The sequence below is a fragment of the Cimex lectularius genome, unplaced genomic scaffold (genome assembly GCF_000648675.2).
Source record: "Cimex lectularius strain Harlan isolate CLEC.00 unplaced genomic scaffold, Clec_2.1 scaffold14, whole genome shotgun sequence".
Taxonomy (NCBI): Eukaryota; Metazoa; Arthropoda; class Insecta; order Hemiptera; family Cimicidae; genus Cimex; species Cimex lectularius.
Window position 1 is genome coordinate 898,513 of NW_019392637.1, and position 23,042 is coordinate 921,554.

The following is a 23,042-nucleotide window of genomic DNA, read 5'->3' on the forward strand; positions in this document are numbered from 1 at the left end:
TGTAGACTTGTATCGATTACATTGTCGTATTAACTATCGGTCTTACCATTACTATTTTTTCAGTTGAAGTTTAAAAAATGATTGGTTGAGATGAAAAAGTTAGCATCACGAGCGGAATTCGAACCTTCGGCTCATACGCCTCTGCTCTAATCACTTGAGCTATCGTGACATCGATCCACTCGGACAACTCCCCTTCTCAACCTACACCCTATCGATGTTTCCCTCTTTCTGCCATTTTTTAAATGTCGTGTAATCAGGATTCGATTCTCAGCGACTTATAAAACGGCCACGGGGAGCTGTTAGTGAAGTGATACTTCTTTTACTTATACTTATCTGGTGTCCGAGCGGATCGAAGTCACGATGCTCAAGGGGTTTGAGCAGCGGCGTATTGAGCCGAAGGTCCGTGGGTTCGAATCCCGCTCTTGACACTAACTTTTTCATCTCAACCAAGACCTTACATAAAAAAATAATTAATTGAAATAATTAATACGGTCAATTAAATCACAAAACGTAAATGGTTTAAAAAGAGATTTTGATGTTTTGGATTTGAGATGAACTGACTGTCATGCCATGTGCCGTTTTTATTGTGGAAAAAGTAGAAAATATGGCACTTACTTGTTTGTTGGTAGGTTTGTGAGGGACAGGAAGTTATTCCGCACACTCCTGAGGCTGGCCAGGATCTGGGCGAAGGGCGTGACGATGAGATCTTCCCCATGGCTAGAAAATAGAAGGAAAACTGTGTTAGATGTGTTGAGGCCGGTTGAAGTTTTCTTCGTGGGAGACCGCTTTTCGACCTGTAGACCCTGTCAGTCCCCTGCGCGCCCGCCCCGTTGACCTTTTTGTACTCGTCCTGACGTTTGTGTCGGCTCGTTTTCGTCTTCCTCTCACCTCGGATCAGGTTTCCCTTGCTGTCATAGCTCGCGAATATGACTATAGTGTCCGAGTGTGCCCTGCAGGGCGTCCTCTTGGGCCTGGAGGGACCTTCGGACGGCCCGGCAGAAGACGTCCGTCCCCTGACCTGCCTCCTCGTATCCCTAGACGACTCATCGAAAAGCGTACGCGCATTAATGTACCTTGGGGTAAATGAGCTTTAACTGAGCTTTCACGGCTTTACCTAATCGTCTGGATGACGTCGTCTAGACACATTTTCCCCAATTTTTTTTCTTTCATTCAGCGGCCACTTGAAATTTCGAACACTTGACCCTGCTTGCTTGTATGTTTATGTATGTGTATGTGAGATATAGTCAGTCTTCAATAAATCCCCCAGCTGATTTTTCTACACTTTTAAATATAAAAAAAAAAATTTCTAAACGTTAAGAGCCGGGACCTTTCGAACTTCTAACCAGCGAGGAGAAGCTGGCACACGACACACCCCCTCGGACGTATTTTCTCCTGGATAAAAAACACAACAAAGGTCTAATTCAGTTCAAACGGCGTCCTTTATCGATCCGCGTCTCCCCATTGCGGATCGCGGTGCCCCTATTGAGATTTTAAGCACACTCGGCCCCATGTCTTCATCGATCGGGTCCGCGTAGTACCGCCGCGTTTCAATAATAAAACAATGATTCGACCCCCCCTTCCCGCAGGGAAAGTGCCTTTGTTTTTCATCTTTCATAGAGACTTGACCCAAAGATTGAGAATAAAAGTTCCCCTGAAAACTCCTGTAAAGATCAAAATGAGTCTTTTTTTAAAATCAGTGGTAATGCTTGTTTTTAATAATTACCCAAGGCAAAATGAAATGACAGGCAAGTGGGACCTCCCCCATTCCCGTAAAGTGACGTCACAACTTTGGGGGGGGATCGGTTAATTGGTGACTAAGCTGTCCATCCACAGCCTTTTTCACCTAGTTCGAAAACTTGATTTTTCCGTAAAAACATTTGTTCATAGTTTTAGTTGTTTTCTTCTTTTTACACACGAAATTGGATACAATTTATTTTATAGGATTGGTTTTCCAATAATGAGCACGTGGTCATTTTTAAACTTCAGATTCTGTTTTACAGCACTTTATGGACGTTCGACCAGTTTGCTCATCAGCTGGAACTAATAGAGTAATAATTAAATAAGAGAGTAATAATTAAATAAGAGAATAATAGTTCAAGAAGATGAGCAAACTGTTTGAAACGTCGACACTACCGTAGAAAAGTGAAAAATAAAGTTTTAAATAAAAAGGACCACGTGTTCATCATTGAAAAACTAACCATACAAAATTAAAAAAAAAATATTTTCCAGGAATTGCAGCCAATTTCTAATAATTCATATTAAAAAAGCAGTAAAAACTAGTAATTATTTTTTTATTTAAAGAAAGTCAATGGGTCAAGGAATGGTTTCCGTAAAGTGACGTCACGACAGGGGAAAATCAGTTTATTGGTGAACCAAGATGACCTTTCACAACCTTCTTGTTCAATGTGAAAAATCTAAATTTTTCCATAAAAGCTTGATATTTTCCAAGAATTACAGACCGATTTTGACAATTTAATAAAAAAAGCAGTAAAAACTATTAAATATTTTTACTTTTGTTCGTTACACATCAGTCAATCCGGAATGGATCCCGTAAAGGGACATAACGACAGGGGAAAATCGGTTAATTGGTGTACCAAGCCCAAAAGTCTTTTGATTTCACCAAATTCCGATCGAACTTCCCCCCTCGATTTTTTTAAAATCCCTCCCCAACTTCAGTCGCATATTTCTTTCTTGCCACTTTGCTAATTAGGGGAGGCCGATTTCGCAGACAAAAGGGTTTGTTAGGAAACTTGCCGGTTTTTCCGACTCGGCGTCAGGAGGATCAAAGGTAAAATTACAGCTTATAAATAAAACATGATCAGCCGTCTCAAGGCAAAGTTTTAATTAAAACAAGGGGGCTGACTTTTTATCAAATAAGTCTTTTCGCGTCGTCGGATCCGCCAGATAAAATATACACAGCTGGGGAGGGGGTAAAACAAACCGTTACTTATTTATTTTTTGTGTCAAAATGACAATGACGTGATAATTGGTGATTGTTCGTGGGCGGAAGAGGAAGTACGGTCGATTTCCGGCAACATCCGCCTGGCACAGAGGGCTTTTTTTTAAATTGACCTAATGGGTCCGCCCGGTATCGCTTTCCCCGTGCTCCATATGCAGACAATCTCAGCCCCCCTCTAGATAGATAAAGGATTATAAATATTTGCACGGATTAGCGAGATAAGGATTGACGTTTCAGTAGTGAAACAGACACGAACGGGCCGAAGTAAAAAGTGAAAAAAAACTTTTTTTGAAGTTATCTGCAACCGATAATTTATCACGTCCGGCTTCTGCCAGATATCGCCCAGACAGCCGTGCCGCTCCCACATTCATGGGCCTTTTTTAGGAACGATTTTTTTGAAATTTACTTTCCCTTTCGTTCTCACCCATTCACTTTTTCTTTACATTTTTTTTAAACCCCTATTTCTTCCATTTCTTTAACACTCACTCTTACATTCTCTTTCTCCATTCACTTATTCTTACCATTTTTGCAATTTTTTACCGCTCACTCATACTTTGTATCACTTTGACTCTCACTCATTCCCTTTTTTATCCTAAATTTTTTTATCCCGCTTCTTACTCAGGCACATTTAGTATTTCTTCCCAATTTTTCTATCACTCTATTTCTTTGTTCCTTTCACTCTCACCCATTTATTTTTTCCTTCCCATTTCTTTAACAGTCACTGACCCCCATTCCCTTTCAACCCACTCACTCTCACATTCACTTTCACTCCTCTCACTCTTACATTCACTTTCACCATTCACTTCTTCTTAATATTTTTGCAATTTTCTACCGCTCACTCTTACTTTACCACATTTTCACTCTGTCTCATTAACTTTTCTTACAAATTTTTTAATCTCGCCTCTTACTGTTACTCAGACTCATTTACTGTTTCTTCCCAATTTTTCTACCACTCTCTTTCTGTCTTCGTATCACTCTTACCCAGTCATTTTTTCTTCCCATTTCTGAAACAGTCACTCTCACCCATTCATTTTCCTTTTCCATTTTTGCAATTCCTACCAGTCAATCTTTCATTTTCACTCATTCACTTTTTCTTCCAATTTTCGCAATTTTTCTTCCACTCCTCTTACTTTCTCACATTTACATCTTCTTACCATTTTTCTACCACTTATTATCTCTCTTTCTTTCACACTCACCCTTTCATTTTTTTCATTTCTTTAAGACTCATTCGTACATTCTTTTTCACCCATTCAAGTCTTCTTACGATTTTTGAAATTTTCCTACCACTTTTCCTTTTACTTTCAATCATTCACTTTTTCTTACCATTTTTTAATTGTTTTGTACCACTCACTCCTTCTTCCTCCTGTACCCTCACCCATTCACTGTTTATTCCAATTTCTACTCACTCTTACTTTCTTCATTCACCTATTTGCTGACACTCAAACTTATTTTCACTTTCACCCATTTACTATTTTTCACAGATTCCATTTTCTATAACAGTATCAACCATTCAATATTTCTCACATTATTGGAGAATGTCTTACTCACACACTCACTTTTACATTCGCCCTTTCCCTCACGTACACCTCACTCTTCCTTTCTTCCGCTATTACCACACTGACCCTTACTTCCGCCATGCACTTACACATATTCACTATTACTTTTTCCCCTTGTTACCCCCACACACTCATACTCTGCCTTTCTCACTCTCTTACCCAAACACTCACTTTTACATTCGCCCTTAACCTCGTACACACTCACTCTTCCTTTCACCCTTTATTACCATCACACTCACTCTTATTTCCTCCATGCATTTACACATTCTCACTCTAATTTTGTCCTTTGTTGCCCTCCTTCACATTCTTCCTTTCTCTTTCTCTCTCTTACCCACACACTCACTATTTTTTATTTCCCCCTCTCTTACCCCACACCCATTCTTCTTTTTTCCCTTTCTCTCTCTCTTACCCACGCACTCACTATTTTTTTATTTCTCCCTCTCTTACCCCTACACCCATTCTTCTTTTTTCCCTTTCTCTCCCTCTTACCCACACACTCACTATTTTTTTTTATTTCTCCCTCACTTACCCCCACACCCATTCTTCTTTTTACCTTTCTCTCTCTCTTACCCACACACTCACTATTTTTTTTATTTCTCCCTCTCTTACCCCCACACCCATTCTGCTTTTTTTCCCTTTCTCTCTCTCTTAGCCACACACTCACGTTTACCTTCGCCCTTTTCCTCGAAACACTCACTCTACCTTTCAGCCTTTGTTACCATCACACTCACTCTTACTTCCTCCATGCACTTACACGTTTTCACTCTTACTTTCTCCCCCTTCACACTCTTCCTTTCGCCCTCTCTTACCCACACACTCACGTTTCCAATAGCCCTTTACGACATACACACTCACTCTTCCTTTCTCCTTCTGATACCGTCACACTCGCCCATACTCCCTCCATTTCATTCAATCGGACTCACTCTTATTTTGTCTCAGACTGATCTTTACATTTCTCTTTGTTTTCTCAATCATTTTTACTTCAGACGCATATTCTTTCTGCTCTGCTGTCTCTCACTCTTTCTTAGTATCTTATATTGCGCGCAAAGATAGTTTTTCCGGCCCCACTTGCTGCCCCCCCCCTTCAACCGTGGAATTCTTGTCGGCAATCCGTCGGTTTATTTGTAAACAGGGGCGTTTCTAAAAGTGAGAGCCTCTCTCGCGGAAAGGGTACACAGTTTACAGTGGGAGCCGCACTCAGGGTTCTATATTTAAACTGCTGTTTACGGGGATGAATGGGCATTTTGAAAAGTGGCCTATCAACAACATAGACGAGATAAATATCAGAGAACAAAAAATAATAATAAAGAAAAGTTCTCGGTGTTGTCTATTCGTATCGCGTTGTCAAACGTTGGCCCAATGAGCTTAAATCGGCCGTAGGAAGGAAGTGGCTCGTTGACCCCCAGCCAGCGGACACTTTCTCCTATTCGGAACGGGGCAAAAATGTGATAGCAAAACAACAAACAACGGGGGAGAAACTACCCCCTAGGGGAAAAAAACAAAGCGAAAAATAGAAGATAGTAATAGTGCCCAAAGAAGAGACGTCGTCGTACGCCGTAAATAGGCGAGCTTCGAGGAAAAGTCGTTAAATTTTTATTTCCCTTATTGATCATAGACAGCCGGTTTATATTTGACTGAGGACGTCGCTAAACAAAATACCTCATTTCAAACTAAACCTAATTATACGATTTTAAAGTGGAAATGGGCTAAACAAACTCCAGTCGAAGGCTGGCGGGTCGGAAAAATTCGAGTCGATTGTGAGACCAAAGACAACTTTTCTATAAACTTAGATAATACATTTGTGAAATAGGTAAAAAATTGATAAAGTAGAGAATAGAATTGCTAGACGAACGACAACTTTTCCATAAAATTCGAGAAAACAATTGTGAGACGAACGACACCGTTTCTATAAAAAGTAGAGAATATAATTTTTAGAGGAATTTACACTTAAAAAGTATAGAATACAACTTAACAAACGACTGTCTTAACGTAGAGAATACAATGTCGGGATGAAACGACCATTGTCCTAATAGAGGGGAATAAAGTTGAGAAATAATTTATAGAAATTAGAAGGACTGTCCTAAAATCAGAGATTGTAATTGTGAGACGAAAGACAACCTTTATATCCAATTAGAGAATACAATTGTGAATTAAAGAAGAGATTGATAAAAAAAGTAGAAAATACAACTGTTAGACGAAAGAACAACTTTTCTATAAAAAGTGGAGAATACAATTATTAGAGGAAACTACACATAAAAAGTAGAGAATACAATGGCGAGATAAAACGATGATTGTCCTAATAGAGAGAATAAAAGTGAGGAATTATTGAGAATACAATTTTTAGAACGACTGACTTAAAAATAGAGAATACAATTGTGAGCCGAAAGACATTTTTCCCTGTAAAGTAGAGAATACAATAGTTAGAGGAAACTACACTTAAAAAGTAGAGAATACAAATTAACAAACGATTGTCGTAAAAGCAAGGAATGTAATTGTGAGCCGAAAGACAAATTTTTTCCCTATAAAAGTAGAAAATACAATTGTTACAGGAAACTACACCTAAAAAGTAGAGAATACGATTTAACAAAGACTGTCGTAAAAGTAGGGAATACAATTGTGAGCCGAAAGACACATTTTTTCCCTATAAAAGTGGAGAACACAATTATTAGAAGACACTACACATAAAAAGTAGAGAATACAATAGCGAGATAAAACGATGATTGTCCTAATAGAGAGAAAAAAATTGAGGAATTATTGAGAATAAATTTATACAAGGACTGACCTAAAAGTAGAGAATACAATTGTGAGCCGAATGATGCATTTTCTCCTATAAAAGTAGAGAATACAATTGTTAGAAGAAACTACACTTAAAAAGTAGAGAATACAAATTAACAAACGACTGTCGTAAAAGCAAGGAATGCAATTGTGAGCCGAAAGACACAATTTTCCCTTATAAAAGTAAAGAATACAATTGTTAAAGTAAACTATACTTAAAAAAAGTAGTGAATATAATTGTGAGCCGCAAGACACATTTTTCCCCTATAAAAGTAGAGAATACAATTGTTAGAGAAAACTACACTTAAAAAAGTATAGAATACAATTTAACAAACGACTGTCGTAAAAGTAGGGTGCACAATTGTGAGCCGAAAGACACGTTTTTCCCCTATAAAAGTAGAGAATACAAATTAACAAACTACTGTCGTAAAAGCAAGGAATGCAATTGTGAGCCGAAAGACAAATTTTTCTCCTATAAAAGTAGAGAATATAATTGTTAGATGAAACTACACTTAAAAAGTAGAGAATACAAATTAATAAACGACTGTCGTAAAAGCAAGGAATACAATTGTGAGCAGAAAGACGCATTTTCTCCCTATAAAAGTAGAGAATGCAACACTTAAAAAGTAGAGAATACAATTTAACAAACGACTGTCGTAAAAGTAGAGAATACAATTGTTAGATGAAAGGACACTTAAACAGTAGGGAACGAAATTGTCATACAGAACAAAGATTGATAAAATAAAAGTAAAGAATACAATGTGGGACGAAACCAAGTTTTTTCCTTAAAAAAATATTAAAACATTGTGCGATGAAACGACAGTTGTTGTAAAAAAATAATACAATCGTCCAACGACTAGAAACAGAATTTAAAATTGGACTGTTCTAACAAAAGAGAATAAAATTGTGAAACGAAACGACACTTTTCCTATGAAAAGAAGATAAGATAATATAATTGTGATCCACAGAATCAATTTAACGGACGACTGTCGTAAAAGTACAGGAATACATAAGAAAATAAAGAATACAATTTTGACAATCTAGAGTAAACAGTAAATAAAGAATACGATTGTGAGTTAAAGACACTTATTCTTTTAAAAAAGTAGAGGAATGAAGTCCAAGAACTAAGAAATCACTTTAAAGAAAGACTGTCCTAAAAGTAGAGAATAGAAAATTGTGAGACAGAAAAACAACCAACTCATTTCTTATCGAATGTACAGCTATCCTAATATTTATTTTTGTTTTGTTTATATCGAGCCGAATTTTCCACCATTATCGAAGGAATTTATGATTGATCGGGAACGATTGATGGGAAAGCGGACGGCCGGGACTACTCCAACTGTCTATAAGGATTATCCGCATTTCGCTCCCGTTTAAAGCCTCTTCTCTTAGTTGATACGGAAAGGTTTTCAACGTCAATTCAACAGGTTTTTCAACTATCTTATTTAAAAATTTGAGGTGGAATTTGGATTTAATTTTTTTTTAAGAAAAGGCGTAGTTAGAACTGTTTTAACTATGAAATTAGACGTGACTAAGTTGAGAAATATGAACCAAGCGAAGATAGGGAAATGGGGGAAAACCTGTGGGACGATAAGAACGGTACAAAATTTTTTGTAAATTTTCTCGTTGTAAATAAGGGTTTTTTTTGTTGTTGGACACGTCGAAAGATGGATTTGTGGTTACAAATTGGCTTACTTTCTAGTGTTGAGGGCGAAGCACTTTGCCCAGAAGGGGGACTGGTTCCTCGCCCTTAGGGCGGACGTGCTGACCGCCCTAGGCAGTCCGACTGCCCCGAGAGCTTTCTCACTCATGTCCTCAAGGGCGGAGAGATGTCCCGAGTCCCGGGGGTCACATGTTCACGTCCCCGATGCCCGAGTCGCACTGGAGGCCGGAGAGCTGGAGAGGGCCGACGGCTCCCCCTCCTGGGGCGCATGACTCGACCCGAGGCGCCTCCGGAACGGCGAACAACCTCCAGACGGACGGCCACGAGGAGGGATCGGGCCGTAAACACACGGCCGGTTCTACACAAACCCGGGTCGACTGTGTTTACAACTGGCCTCCTGGGGGCCGAGGGCCGGGGCGGGGCGGGGGAAGGGACTTCCTGCTTCCACGACGACCAATTGACTCGGACACTAAAAGAGGAGAAGGAGCGAGACCGTGTTATAAAAATCAAATTGACTAACAACCGGCCCCCTTACACGACAAACAACATCTAAACAACACACTGATGACAAGAAAAAACGTTTGAACATGCCGTTTCACAAAGATATGAGATCTAAACAGACATTTATAATAAGAAAAAACTTTATAAACGAATATGTCTTGTGAAGTCATCTAAAAGTCAAATTATTACAAGAAAGGCCACCTTAAGATGCGAATTATCAAGATATGAGATCTTACCAGACAGTTATGTCAAGAAAAAAACACTTTATAATGGAATCTGTCCAGAAAAATCAACTATATAGAGGATTTTGCCTAGAAAAATCATCTGAAAGTTCAATTATAACTAGAAATTTCAAGTGATTTTTTTTTATTTCATTCAATGTTTCCATGAAATTGTATCAACACAGAGGGTTATGCCAAGAAAAAAAAAACACTTTATAAAGGATTCAGCCCAGAAAAAAACAACAACTGAAAGTTTTTTCATTTTTTATGACAAAAAATGCCAACTGAACATGCGTTTTATTCACGAAATGAGATCTGACCAGAGAATATGAAAAGAAAAACAACTTTATAAAAGATTCTGCCCAGAAAAAACAACTGAGCGTTCAATTATGACAAAAAATGGCAGCTGAACGTGCGAGTTTTTCAAGAAATGAGATCGGAATAAACATATATGTAAAGAAAAACAACTTTATAAAGGATTTTTCCTAGAAAAATTGTCTGATAGTTCAATTATGACTAAGAATGTCAACTTTTTATTTTATTAATTCACTACTTTCGTGGTCCGCTTGGCCAATTAATACATGACAATTAATTAAGGTTTTTAGTTGAGATGAAAAAAAGTTAATCGCACGAGAGGTATTCGAACCCACGACCTTCGGCTAGATACGGACGCAGCGGCGTATCTAGCCGAAGGTCGTGGGTTCGAATCTCTCTCGTGCCATTAACTTTTTTTCATCTCAACTAAAAACCTTAATTAATTGTTTTTATTTTTTTAAAATTCATCAATAAACTAAAAGTCAAATTATAACAAGCTACCAAAGCAGTTTGTCGATATTATCAGTTCCTACCCAACTGACAGACTGTTTAGAGTCAAACAAGAAGATCAATATTCAAAATTAAAAACAATAAATACAGGAGTGCCACAAGGTAGCATATTAGGTCCACTGCTTTACTAGTTGTACACCAGTGATTTTCCGAAAATAGATGGAGTAAAAATTGCAACGTTTGCAGACAACACAGCGGTGATATCACTAGGACCGACTATCACCCATTCAACCAAAATCCTTCAAAATGCATGTAATAAGATAAACGAATGGGCAAAAAATGGAAAACCGAGCTAAATCAGCATAAATCTAATCTTTACAAACAAAAAGGTGGACCATGTTCCGTCGCTCACAATCGATAGAACCATACAGCAATACAGCTAAATATCTGGGAATGACCTTAGATGCCAGGCTGAGATGGAAAGGACAGGGGAAGAAAAAAAGGACAGAAATAGGTTTAAGGTATAGACAAATATACTGGTTGATAGGACGTGGCACCAATTTGGTTATACAAAATAACATTCTATTATTAAGTCATAAAACCTATGTGGACATATGGTATTCAACTATGGGGTTGTACCAAACACAGCAATATCAAAATCATACAAACACTCCAAAATAAAATCTTACGTAACATGGTCAATGCACCTTGGTACATAAGGAATAAGGACTAACATAGGGATCTTAAGATCCCTGAAGTCATGGCGGAAATACAAAGCAGTGGCGGTGTTGCCGCCAAACACCAGGCTCGCCTCAGCCAGCACGAGAATGTGGAAGCGACCAAACTCTTACATAACCGAAACATGGTCAGGAGATTGAAAAGAACAAAGCCATATGAACTTGTGTAGTTAAAAATGAATAGTGAATAGTGAAATGTAAATCTTATTGTACCAATGGGCTTTTAAGAATGTAAACATTTATTTATTCTGTAATATTATTGTAAAATTAATGATTGGTCTAATAAGAAGTTTTAATAAATAAATTTAATTAATAAAAAAAAATTAAATCAAGAAATGAGATAGGACAGACAGTTATGTCACGAAAAAACAACTTTATAAAGGATTTTGTTCAGAAAAAACAACTGAGAGTTCAATTATGACAAAAAATGGCAGCTGAATGTGCGAGTTTTTCAAGAAATGAGGTCTGAACAAGCATATATGTAAAGGAAAACAACTTTATAAAGGATTTTTCCTAGAAAAATCGTCTGATAGTTCAATTATGACTAAGAGTGTCAACTTTTTATTATATTTTTTAAAATCAAGAAATGAGATAGGAACAGACAGTTATGTCACAAAAAAACAACTTTATAAAGGATTTTGTTCAGAAAAAACAACTGAGAGTTCAATTATGACAAAAAATGGCAGCTGAACGTGCCTGTTTTTCAAGAAATGAGATCTGAACAAACATATATGTAAAAAAAAAATTTTATAAAGGATTTTTCCTAGAAAAATCGTCTGATAGTTCAATTATGACTAAGAATGTCAACTTTTTATTTTATTTTTTTAAATCAAGAAATGAGATAGGAAGTTATGCCACGAAAAAAATATTTATCAAGGAATCTGTCGATAAAACTAATGATAATGTCTGGAAATCCAATTATGACAAGAAAAATCAAGTGGAAACATAAATTCTAGACGCCATTTAATTAATTTCCACTTTACAATCTGTAGAATTTGTACGCATATTAGTTATGGTTTCAGATTTTATTTCAAGACAAATCCCTGTATAAAGTTGTAATATTCTTTTTCTAATTGTGGATTGATTTTTTTATTTCTTGAGAAAATCCTAAGTCCAATTGAAATATTTTGTTAAAATAAAAAATGCCAACTGAACGTGCGTTTTATACACGAAATGAGATCTGACCAGAGAATATGAAAAGAAAAACAACTTTATAAAGGATTCTGGCCAGAAAAAACAACTGAGAGTTCAATTATGACAAAAAATGGCAGCTGAACGTGCGAGTTTTTCAAGAAATGAGGTCTGAACAAACATATATGTAAAGAAAAACTTTATAAAGGATTTTTTAAAGAAAAATCGTCTGATAGTACAATTATGACTAGGAATGTTAACTGAAGAAGGAATTTTTTTAAAATTAAAAATGATATCTGAACAGACAGTTATGTCAAGAAAAAACTACTTTATAAAAGAAATTGTCTAGAAAAAAACACTGAAAGCCCAATTAAGGCTAAAGTTGCGAGTTTTCATGAAATGATATCATAAAGACAGTAATGACATGAAGAAACAACTTTGTAAAAGATTATGTCCAGAAAAACATCTGAAATCCCAATAATGTCAACTGAACATTCGATTTTTTCGAGAAAAGTTAACAGAATAGTCAGTTATGAAAAGAAAGAAAAAAAATTTATACAATAATTCACCGATAAAAATATCTAAAGTTCAAATTAGATACCAAAAGCCATCTGAACATGCGATTTTTTCCAAAAATGAATTTTGTACAGACAGTTATGATTTTGTAAGGATTGTAAAAAAACCTGAAAGTTCAATTATGGCAAAGAATGTCAACTGAACATACGATTTTTTCAAGAAATTAAATTTGAACAGTCAGTCGTGAAGGACAAAATAACAAAATAACTAATAAATTGTAAACCGATAAACTATAAACCAATCTGAGAAGGTCCGAAGTATTCGTGTGTCGCATCTATTAGTACATTTAAGTTGTTTTCTAACTGGACTTTAGACGTCCATTAGGCAAAACGAACATATAAACCAATCTGTATACGTGATTGTATTAAGCAAAAGGTTCCACCCAGGATATTACAAAGGAACACTCGGTTTCTTCACGATGTACAAGGCTGAAAATCCAATTACGATAAGAACTTACAAGAGAATGCATATTTTTCTCAAGAAATAACACTTTGAAAGCAAAATTCCCTTCAGATATAACAAAATTTGTGGAATTTTAACAAAATATTTCAATTGGACTTAGGATTTTCTCAAGAAATAAAAAAATCAATCCACAATTAGAAAAAGAATATTACAACTTTATACAGGGATTTGTCTTGAAATAAAATCTGAAACCATAACTAATATGCGTACAAATTCTACAGATTGTAAAGAGGAAATTAATTAAATGGCGTCTAGAATTTATGTTTCCACTTGATTTTTCTTGTCATAATTGGATTTCCGGACATTATCATTAGTTTTATCGACAGATTCCTTGATAAATATTTTTTTCGTGACATAACTGTTCCTATCTCATTTCTTGATTTAAAAAAATAAAATAAAAAGTTGACATTCTTAGTCATAATTGAACTATCAGACGATTTTTCTAGGAAAAATCCTTTATAAAGTTTTTTTTACATATATGTTTGTTCAGATCTCATTTCTTGAAAAACAGGCACGTTCAGCTGCCATTTTTTGTCATAATTGAACTCTCAGTTGTTTTTTCTGAACAGAATCCTTTATAAAGTTGTTTTTTCGTGACATAACTGTCCGTTCCTATCTCATTTCTTGATTTAAAAAAATAAAATAAAAAGTTGACATTCTTAGTCATAATTGAACTATCAGACGATTTTTCTAGGAAAAAATCCTTTATAAAGTTGTTTTTCTTTCATATATATCTGTTCAGATCACATTTCTTGAAAAAAAATCGCATGTTCAGAAGGCATTTTTTTGCCATAATTGAACGTTCAGATGATTTTTCTAGAAAAATTCGCATCTTCATGTGCCATTTTTTGTCATAATTGGACTTTTGGATGTTTTTTCTTGACAAAATTCTTTATAAAGTTTTTTTTTCCTATTATTACTTTCCGTTAAGATCTCAAAAGGGTCAATTTGTCACGAAACATCCCAGATAAACTTGACAACATTTCAATTCCACATTTCGATCTGGTTTTTTGACCCGGTGAGAGAGTGGAAGAGAAGTAGAACATTTTCCCCTGCCACGAACGTCCTTCATTGACACACCTTTTAAAAAGAGAAGCGAAAATTTACAATTCAAATCCGTTCAAAAATAAATCAAAAATAAATAAATAAAATTTGCATATCCACTCCGTTGGTAGATTTTTCCTTTCTTTTATTAGGTGTTTTCCTCAGCCTTGAGAATTAGGCCGGATTTTCCCCCACGTATACAGGGTGTCGCAGGGGGCGGGCGGTATGTTTTGACCCCATTTTTTTACTTCTTCATAATCTGATTTTTCCCCTCTGTTTGTTCTAATTTCGTCGCATTGTTTTGTCGGCCGAGCGTGAAGACAAACAAGGCCCCCCCCCCGAGGGGAAAAGCGGCCGCCAAAAATATCGAAAACCTTAAAAATAAATTCCAAAAAAATAAAACAAACAAATTTCAAAACATTCTAATTATATTTAAAAAAAATGTTATAAAAAATGCACTAAATTCTCTATTCGCAATTATAAAAATGTGTCAGGTTTTGGGGGTAAAGGGCGATGATTCGGTTTTCTAAATCATGCACAACTTACGTGCATGAAATGGTGACGTGCATGTTTCATTTTTTCTTTTTGCGATTCTTCAAAATTTCTAATTGATTTCATTTTTTCAACTCTATCTCTGTTATCTTTCCAAATGTTGAGCGAGCGTGTTAGCGAGAAAAGAAAAGAAGCGCAAACTATCAGACAAAACAGCAAACGTGATGCTAAAAGTGAAAAAAAACTACTTTAATGCCTTGGTTGGGGTACTTAGAGGTGAAGGAGGGCTGGAGTGCAAAACTAATTAATTAATTAATAAGAATAAATAAAATCGGAATAAAAGCAAATTTTTTAAAACATGTAATATGGAAAAATAAAACATGTAATACGGGAAAATTTGCTTTTGGCCGGGTTGTTAATCACTAATTAAATGCATTACAGAGCACAAAAGAAATCAAAATAAATTGGGAAATCTTGAGGATATTTTTGACAGTTTTCATTAAAGAAATTTTATATTGGAGTGGTAGCAAAAAAAGGTCGAATTTGACAATTTTCTCTTCGTTCATGAATAAATATCGAATATATCTTTTCATTCAAAAAGTTTTTCAATGGATTAGCGGTAAAAAAAAGGTTGAATTTGAAGGTTTTCATATTTTATGAAAACGTACGTCAAGATTGAAGGTTTTTTAAAATGTTTTTTATGAATATAAAATTGAAACATTTCACGATGGAAATTTTATTTTATAGTTGAGGTAAAAAAACACGAATTTGACAGTTTTTTATTTTTTCATGAATATCTTACTCAAAGCTCACATCTATGGGGTTAAAAATGTCGAATTTGACAGTTTCATATTTTATATATATATATATGTAGATAAAATTTGGCACTTTTTACCAAGGAAATTTTATTTTGGAGAGAAGGTTAAACAAAAAAAAACAAACAGTGGAATTCACATTCGACTGGGTTCTTTTATGCCAAAATTTTTATGTATGGGTGAGGGTGCAAATGGTTGAATTTAAAAGTATTAAATTGTTCATAAACGTACGTCAAAGTTGACGTTGTCATAAAGAACACATCATTGTAGGAGTGGGGGAAATAATGTTCGAATTTGACAGTTTTACATTTTTTTACTAATGAATGAATGTTAAGTTTGAAAAGTGGGGCAAATTTTATTTTGGAGTGGAGGTAAAAAAAGTCGAATTTGACAATTTTCTATTTTTCATGAATACGTTATCCAAAGTTCACATCTATGGGGTTAAAAAATGGCGACTTTGTCAATTTCATAAAGAATACGTCGTTGTAGGAGTGGGGGAAGTAATGGTCGAATTTGACAGTTTTATATTTTTTTTTTACGAATGAATGTTAAGTTTGAAAAGTGGCAAATTTTATTTTCGAGTGGAGGTAAAAAAGTCGAATTTGACTTGTTTTCTATTTTTCAAGAATGTATGCCAAATTTGAGTTCACACGAAGAAGTTGTACGTTTAGGTTGGGGTAAAGTCCAGTTTGATAGTTTTTTAATTTTCATAAAAATAAGATAAATTTAACAGTTTTTTTAATGAATGTTTTATATTTTTTACGTATATATGTAAGCAATATTTGACACTTTTCTCGATGGAAATTTTATTTAAGTATGAGGGTAAAACTAGTTTGACAGTTTTTTATTTTTCATAAAAATAAGATAAATTTAACATTTTTTTCTGAATATAAAATTCGAAAGAAATAAAAAAATTTTATTTTAGAGTGGAGGGAAAAACACTGGAATTTAACAGTTATTTTTCATGAATATATTATTCAAAGTTGACAGCTGTCATAAACAAAATTTCTAATTGGAGTGGGGATAAAAAAGGTTGAATTTGACAGTTTTATATTTTTTACGTATATACGTAAGCAATATTCACGATGGAAATTTTATTTTGGTATGAGGGTAAAAACAGTTTGACAGTTTTTTATTTTTCATAAAAATAACTAAAATTTGGCTGCTTTTTATTTTTATGAATATAAAATTTCATACTTTTCTAGATGGAAATTTTATTTTGGAGTGGAGGTAAAAAAGCAGACGAATTTGGCGATTTTTATGGGGACAATTTTATGTTCGAGTGAGGGTAAAAACGGTTGAATTTGACAATTTAAAATTGTTCATGAATATATGCAAATTTGACACTTTGCACGAAGGAAATTTTATTTCGGAGTGGATCTAAAAAACGGTCGAATTTGACAGTTTTAAATAGTTCATGGATTTATGCAAATTTGACACTGCACGAAAGAAATTTTATTTCGGAGTGGATCTAAAAAACAGTCGAATTTGACAGTTTTAAATTGTTCATGAATATATGCAAATTTGACACGTTGCACGAAGGAAATTTTATTTCGGAGTGGATTTAAAAACAGTCGAATTTAACGTTATAATTTATTCATGAATATATGTAAAATTTGACACTTTGAACGAAGGAAATTTCATGGTGGTATGAGGGTAATAGCAGTTGAATTTGAAATTTTTCTGTTTTTCATAAATATACGTCAAATTGATCAGTTTTCATGAAAAATTCTTTAAGTTGGGTATGGGTAGAAAAACGGAAAATTCCACGACTTGTAAGGTAAGGTAAAAACCGTCTGAAATTGAAATTTTTCTTTTTTCATGAAATAAAGAAAATTTCTGGGGGGGGGGGTTAAAAACGGTTCAATTTTACAGTTTTAAACTCTTCATGAATATATGTGAAATTTGACAATTTTCAAGAAGGAATTTTATTTTTGTGGTGGGAATGAAAATCCTTTCAATTCGACAGTTTTCTTTTATATGAAATTATGAGATATATGTTAAATTTCACACATTTCATCGTTTCTTTTTTTGGGGGGGATGTGGGGGTAGGTGAGACAGGACAACTTTAATGGATAAGTATCGAAATAGGGGGGGGGGTTCAAATTTTGTCTTGTGTAAGTTTCTGGTGTTGAGAAGAGGGCAGAAGACAATTTGAAATTTTTCATGAAAAAACGTCAAATTTGACACTTCATTTTACAGATAAAGTTTTCTGTTGGTGAGGGGGGGGGTGATTTCCCAATTTTTACCTTTGTGCACAGTCAAACGGCACAAAATTATGTTAAAAAAATTAATCAATAAAAAAATCAAATGCTCGAAAATTTGAAACATTCCGTTCAAAAAAATTGGGCGATTTTTTTTGCAGTTTGAATTTATTTTTTCTTTTGCAAAATTTTACGTACGGTCTCTCTAAGACAGGAGGCTCTGCTTCTTTCAATCTGGAAACAATTGACAAATTGAGGGCAGGCTCATTGATCCTAGTCCAAAATTGAGTACTTCAAATTGAAACAATAACGAAGAAAATATTCCAAAGACTTTGGTTTTTGTATTTTTTGTTGTTGTTTTTTTTGGACCCACCTTTCGCTTGCGATGCTGGAATGCCTCGACATGCTCTTCGGCGAGACCTCGAAGTCCGAATCGGACCTGTAGAGGAAGGACTCCCTCCGCTGCGGCAGGTTCTGCAGAAGAAGGACGGCCGAGGGGGATGCTGCGCCGTCCGCCCTCCCGACACCGCCCCCGCCGCCGCTCCCTCCATTCTCCACATCGAAGCTGAAACAGAAAAAAAGAAAAAAAAATAGGTTAGAAAGCTATGATGAGGCCGGATCCATCAGTGAACTGTGTTCAATGTCGTAAGCCCGTAAGTGGGATGGACTTAGAGGAAGTGGTGACGTTGTGCATCTGTGGTCATGGTTGAACATAAGTTGACACAACTATGCACAAAAATGAAGGTTGGAAAGAAGGAAGTTAATTGCCGCACATGGTTCGAACTCAGGTGATCTACCTGTGTAGAATAATGAAAGTTGCAAAGAAGAAAGGTTATTGCAGAACATGGTTCGAACTCAGGTGGCCCAACTGTGTAGAAGAATGAAGGTTACAAAGAAGAAAGATTATTGCCGAACATGGTTCAACCTCAGGTGGTCCAACTGTGTAGAATAATGAAAGTTACCAAGAAGGAAGGCTATTGCTGCACATGGTTCGAACTCAGGTAGTCCGACAGTGTAGAACAATGAATATACCAAGAAGGAATGTTGGCACATGGTCCAACTGTGTAGAACAATGAAAATTGCAAAGAAGAAAGGTTATTGCAGAACATGGTAGGAATTCAGGAGGTCCAACTGTGTAGAACAATGAAGGTTGCAAAGAAGAAAGGCTATTGCAGAACATGGTAGGAATTCAGGTGGTCCAACTGTGTAGAACAATGAAGGTTGCAAAGAAGGAAGGTTATTGCCGAACGTGATTCAACCTCAGTTGGTCGAACTGTATAGAACAACGAATGTTACTAAAAAGGAAGGTTACTGCCGCCCATGGTTCAACCTCAAGTGATCCAACAAGAAGATCGGTTGTAGAACAATGAAGGTTATATAGAAGGAAGGTTTCAACCGAACATCATACGAGGTCACGACGTCCAACTTTATTGAATGATTGAGCCTAGAGAGAAGGTTATTACCGAACATGATTCAAGGTCAAAATGTATACAATAATGAAGGTTGCAAAAAAGTAATGTTATTACCGGACGTGATTCAACTTTATGAGATACTGTGTAGAAAATGGAGGTTATATAGAAGGAAGGTTATAACCGAACATGATTCAAGGTCACTAGTTCGACTGTGTAATACAATGAAGGCAGGTTATAATTAAGAGGACGGTTCGATGCGCAGTAGATATGCGGACTTTAGATATGGTTTGAAGTCCATGATGCAGAATAAAAAACGTAATAGAACGATCATATCCAGTAGTAACAAGATCATTACCTAAAGTTAAAATCATAACTGATCATGATTCTTAGCCATGTTCATGGGCGTATCGTATTATTTTTATGTTACCCGGATCTAAGGATGTTTCAGATCACGAAGTAGTGTTATGACTTAGACAAGTACGATCATGTCTCATCATGATTCAGACATCATGATCACAGATTGGTCATATAAAAATGTTAATTAAAAAGTGCACAGATCTGAGGAAGTTGTAAGCCGGGAGGAAGAATTAGGAATGAGACGAGGAGATCATATCCAATCATGATTCAGATCCATGATCATAGACTGCTCGTCGATAGATATGATGCCGGAAGGTGAACCCATGTTATGATATTTTAAGGTCATGAGATAGAAGTTGGTAAAGGCCACAATCATTACAGCTCATTAGAAGAGCTGATGTCGAAAACTGCAGATCAGGAAATGTTTGAAGAACAGGCGTGAGAATGGAGTAAAAGGAGAAGCTGATCACATCCGATCATGATTCATCGCAATGATCATGACTGCTCTTCGATAGAGATGAGGTTGCAACATGCCAGATCAGGGGTATTTTCATTGTCATGAGGCAGAATTGGGGAAAGGGATGAAGTTCATGATTCATGGCAATGATCATAGACTGCTCGTCGATAGATGTGATGCCAAATGCTGACCACATGTTATGTTATTTGAAGGTCAGGAGAAAGAATTAGGAATAGGATGAGGAGATCATATCCTATCATGATTCAGAGCAATGATCATGACTACTCGTCGATAAAGATGAGGTTGAAACATGCGAAAACTGTAAAAGTTTTAATGTCAGGGGAAGAATTTGGAATGGAATGAGATCCTATCCGATCATGATTTATATACGGCTCGTTGAGAGAGCTGATGTCGAAAACTGCCATGTCCGGTAAAGTTTCACGATCAGGAAAGAAAATTGGGTAAATGGAGAAGTAGATCATATCCATTCATGATTCATTGCAATGATCATAGACTGCTCGTCGATTGATGCCGAAAGCTGACCACAAGTTACGATTTTTCAAGGTCATGAGGAAGAACTAAGCATTGGACGAGATCCAATCATAATTCAGAGCTATGAACATAGACAGTTTTTCTGTTGGGATGATGTTGAAAAATACCAGATTCAAGGTCAGGAGATAGAAATTCGAAAGGGACAAATTGATCATGATTCAGAGCCATGATCATGCCTGTCGATAGAGGTTAAGAAAAGATTGACCAAATCTGAGAATACTTCAAGGTTAGCATTAAGAAGGCTCGAGGTAGCATTAAGAATGGGGCAAGAAGATCTTATCCGGCCATGATCATGATCCAGACATTATCATAGATGGCTACACTATAGAGGTTTTAGGGAAAATTGGCCGGATGTGAGGAGGTGTCAAGGTCAAGGTGGATAGTGCCACTTGGTCTAGATCATGTAGTGACTCATGATCATGGATTTGATAAGTTTTCCTAGCTTTTTCTAATAGGTAACACTGACAATCGACACTAAGCGGATAAAAAATGTCTGATATTTTAATGTTTTTTTTTGGTCGGCTCTTTCCAAAATTGGCCGCCCCCCGGGTCAAGTAGCCGTGACCCAAAAAACCGAACCCAGTAGTGGGAGTTCCATCAATGAGCCGACGTCCCGTGTATTGATTCCAGGGTTGCGGATCGGGCCGAGGGATGGCAGCACGTCTCCCCCGCGCGCGCGGCATTTTAGAGGCCGGTAATCAATTAAATAAGAATCACGGCTCGCGAATCATAAATATCCAACGAGAGACATCATAGGGGGACGTGGACGGTTTAGTGTTTGGGGGGGTGGGGTATTCATGACGAAGGATGTAATGAGTCTGATGGAGGAGGGGGTAAATAGTGAACGTTTATGATCGATCATAATCAAATCTCGGGCCTGGGGGTAAACGGGATCGTACGTCAAGAAGTCAAGGTCATTTCAAACGGACACGATCCAGTATAATGAATAGATCATGATCCAAGGCCAGAGGGTGAAATTCGGGGTCAGTGGGACACAGGTGTTCTGTATACACGTTGACCTTGAACACACAAGGTCATAGTAAAAATCTTGATCATAGAGGAGTAGCAGTTTTTGAACTAGGTTCGATTTCCTTTTTAAAGGGTCTTCACAGCGAGGACAGGCGGACCCATCTGTGTATTTTGCCCTTTTTACCTTAGCGCCCTTCTTTGTCCGATGGGCCGTTTGATCCTGCAAGTGCGCGGGTGGGTTTTGCCAGATGACAGCCGGCCCCGGCGCGGCTGCTGCTGCTGCTGCTGCTGTTGATGTACAGAGTGCTGCAGGGGACACCGACGAAGGCGCATCACGCACCAGGCGATCGCCAAGATCGAAATCATCCTGTGACAAAGCTTTGGTGTACTCTAGAAACAAAATCCCCAAACCGAATATATACAGAGTGTCGCAAATTTTACTACCATGCCACACTACGAACAAGAATACTTGGACCAATGATCATAATCATAACATGAAGCCCCACCAACAAAAATCCAGAAGGATCTTAACCATAGATCAACGGGTAAAGTTGCAATTAATGTGTTTTCAATACCAGATTTTAGATCACAGGCGGATACCAGAATAGATTCAAAATCATCATCATGATCATAGATAGTTGCATGATTGTTTCGGTAAGTTGAAATAGTACAGTACACTTAGACAGATCATAGGCACGTACACGTATATACACTTAGGTTTTATTATTTCTATCAGGTAAGAAAGCATACCTGATCGTAGATCATAGGTTTATGCATTGATGGCTGTTTCAATAAGATAAGACAGTACACTTGATCATAGATCACAAGTTCGTATCAAAACGTACAGTAAGTTATTATTATTATTTCTGTAATGTAAAAAGCATACCTGATTATAGATCATATGTTTATGTATTTATGGCTGTTTCAATAACATAGGATAGTACACTTGATCATAGATCATAACAACGTATGAAAATGTACAGTAGGTTGTTATTATTTCCATAAGGTAAGAGAGCACACGTGATCGGAGTTTTATAATTTATGGCTGTTTCAATAAGATAAGATAGTACAATTGATCATAGATCGTAATGCTACCAACCTAAGGCAGATCATGGATCATATACTTTCCAATCCTAAGGCAGATCATGGATCATAGACCTTTCAATCATACATCGTTGAGTTTCAAGGCTGCCGTATGTTATCAACCTAAGGAAGATCATGGATCATATAGCTTCCAATCATCGCGTTGAGTTTCAAGGTTGCAGGATGTCACCAACCTAAGGGAAAATCATGGATCATAGACCTTCCAATCATACCTTGTTGAGTTTCAAGTAGTCTTATGTTAACGACCTAAGGCAGATCATGGATCATAGACCTTCCAATCATACCTTGTT

At 36.3% G+C, this 23,042-nt stretch overlaps 1 protein-coding gene across 14 annotated transcripts in view; it reads right to left on the bottom strand.

The window, feature by feature from the left end:
• The window catches only part of LOC106663047 (cAMP-specific 3',5'-cyclic phosphodiesterase), a 137,663-nt gene that overhangs the window by 16,277 nt on the left and 98,344 nt on the right, over positions 1–23,042 (bottom strand). For 9 of the 14 annotated variants that reach the window (XR_001339987.2, XM_014387560.2, XM_024226910.1 and 6 more), the window contains 3 exons: positions 18,275–18,466; positions 18,100–18,135; positions 616–717 (listed from right to left, as the gene is read on the bottom strand). Coding sequence is in view for 13 of the 14 variants with exons in the window: in XM_014387560.2 (XP_014243046.1) it covers positions 616–717; positions 18,100–18,135; positions 18,275–18,466 (330 nt within the window). In the remaining variant the exon portion in view is untranslated. Of the gene's footprint in view, positions 1–615; positions 718–794; positions 1,074–1,114; positions 1,264–8,985; positions 9,195–18,099; positions 18,136–18,274; positions 18,467–21,832; positions 22,039–23,042 lie in introns of those variants that run through there. The other 5 variants (XM_014387565.2, XM_014387555.2, XM_024226908.1 and 2 more) reach the window with 4 other exon arrangements.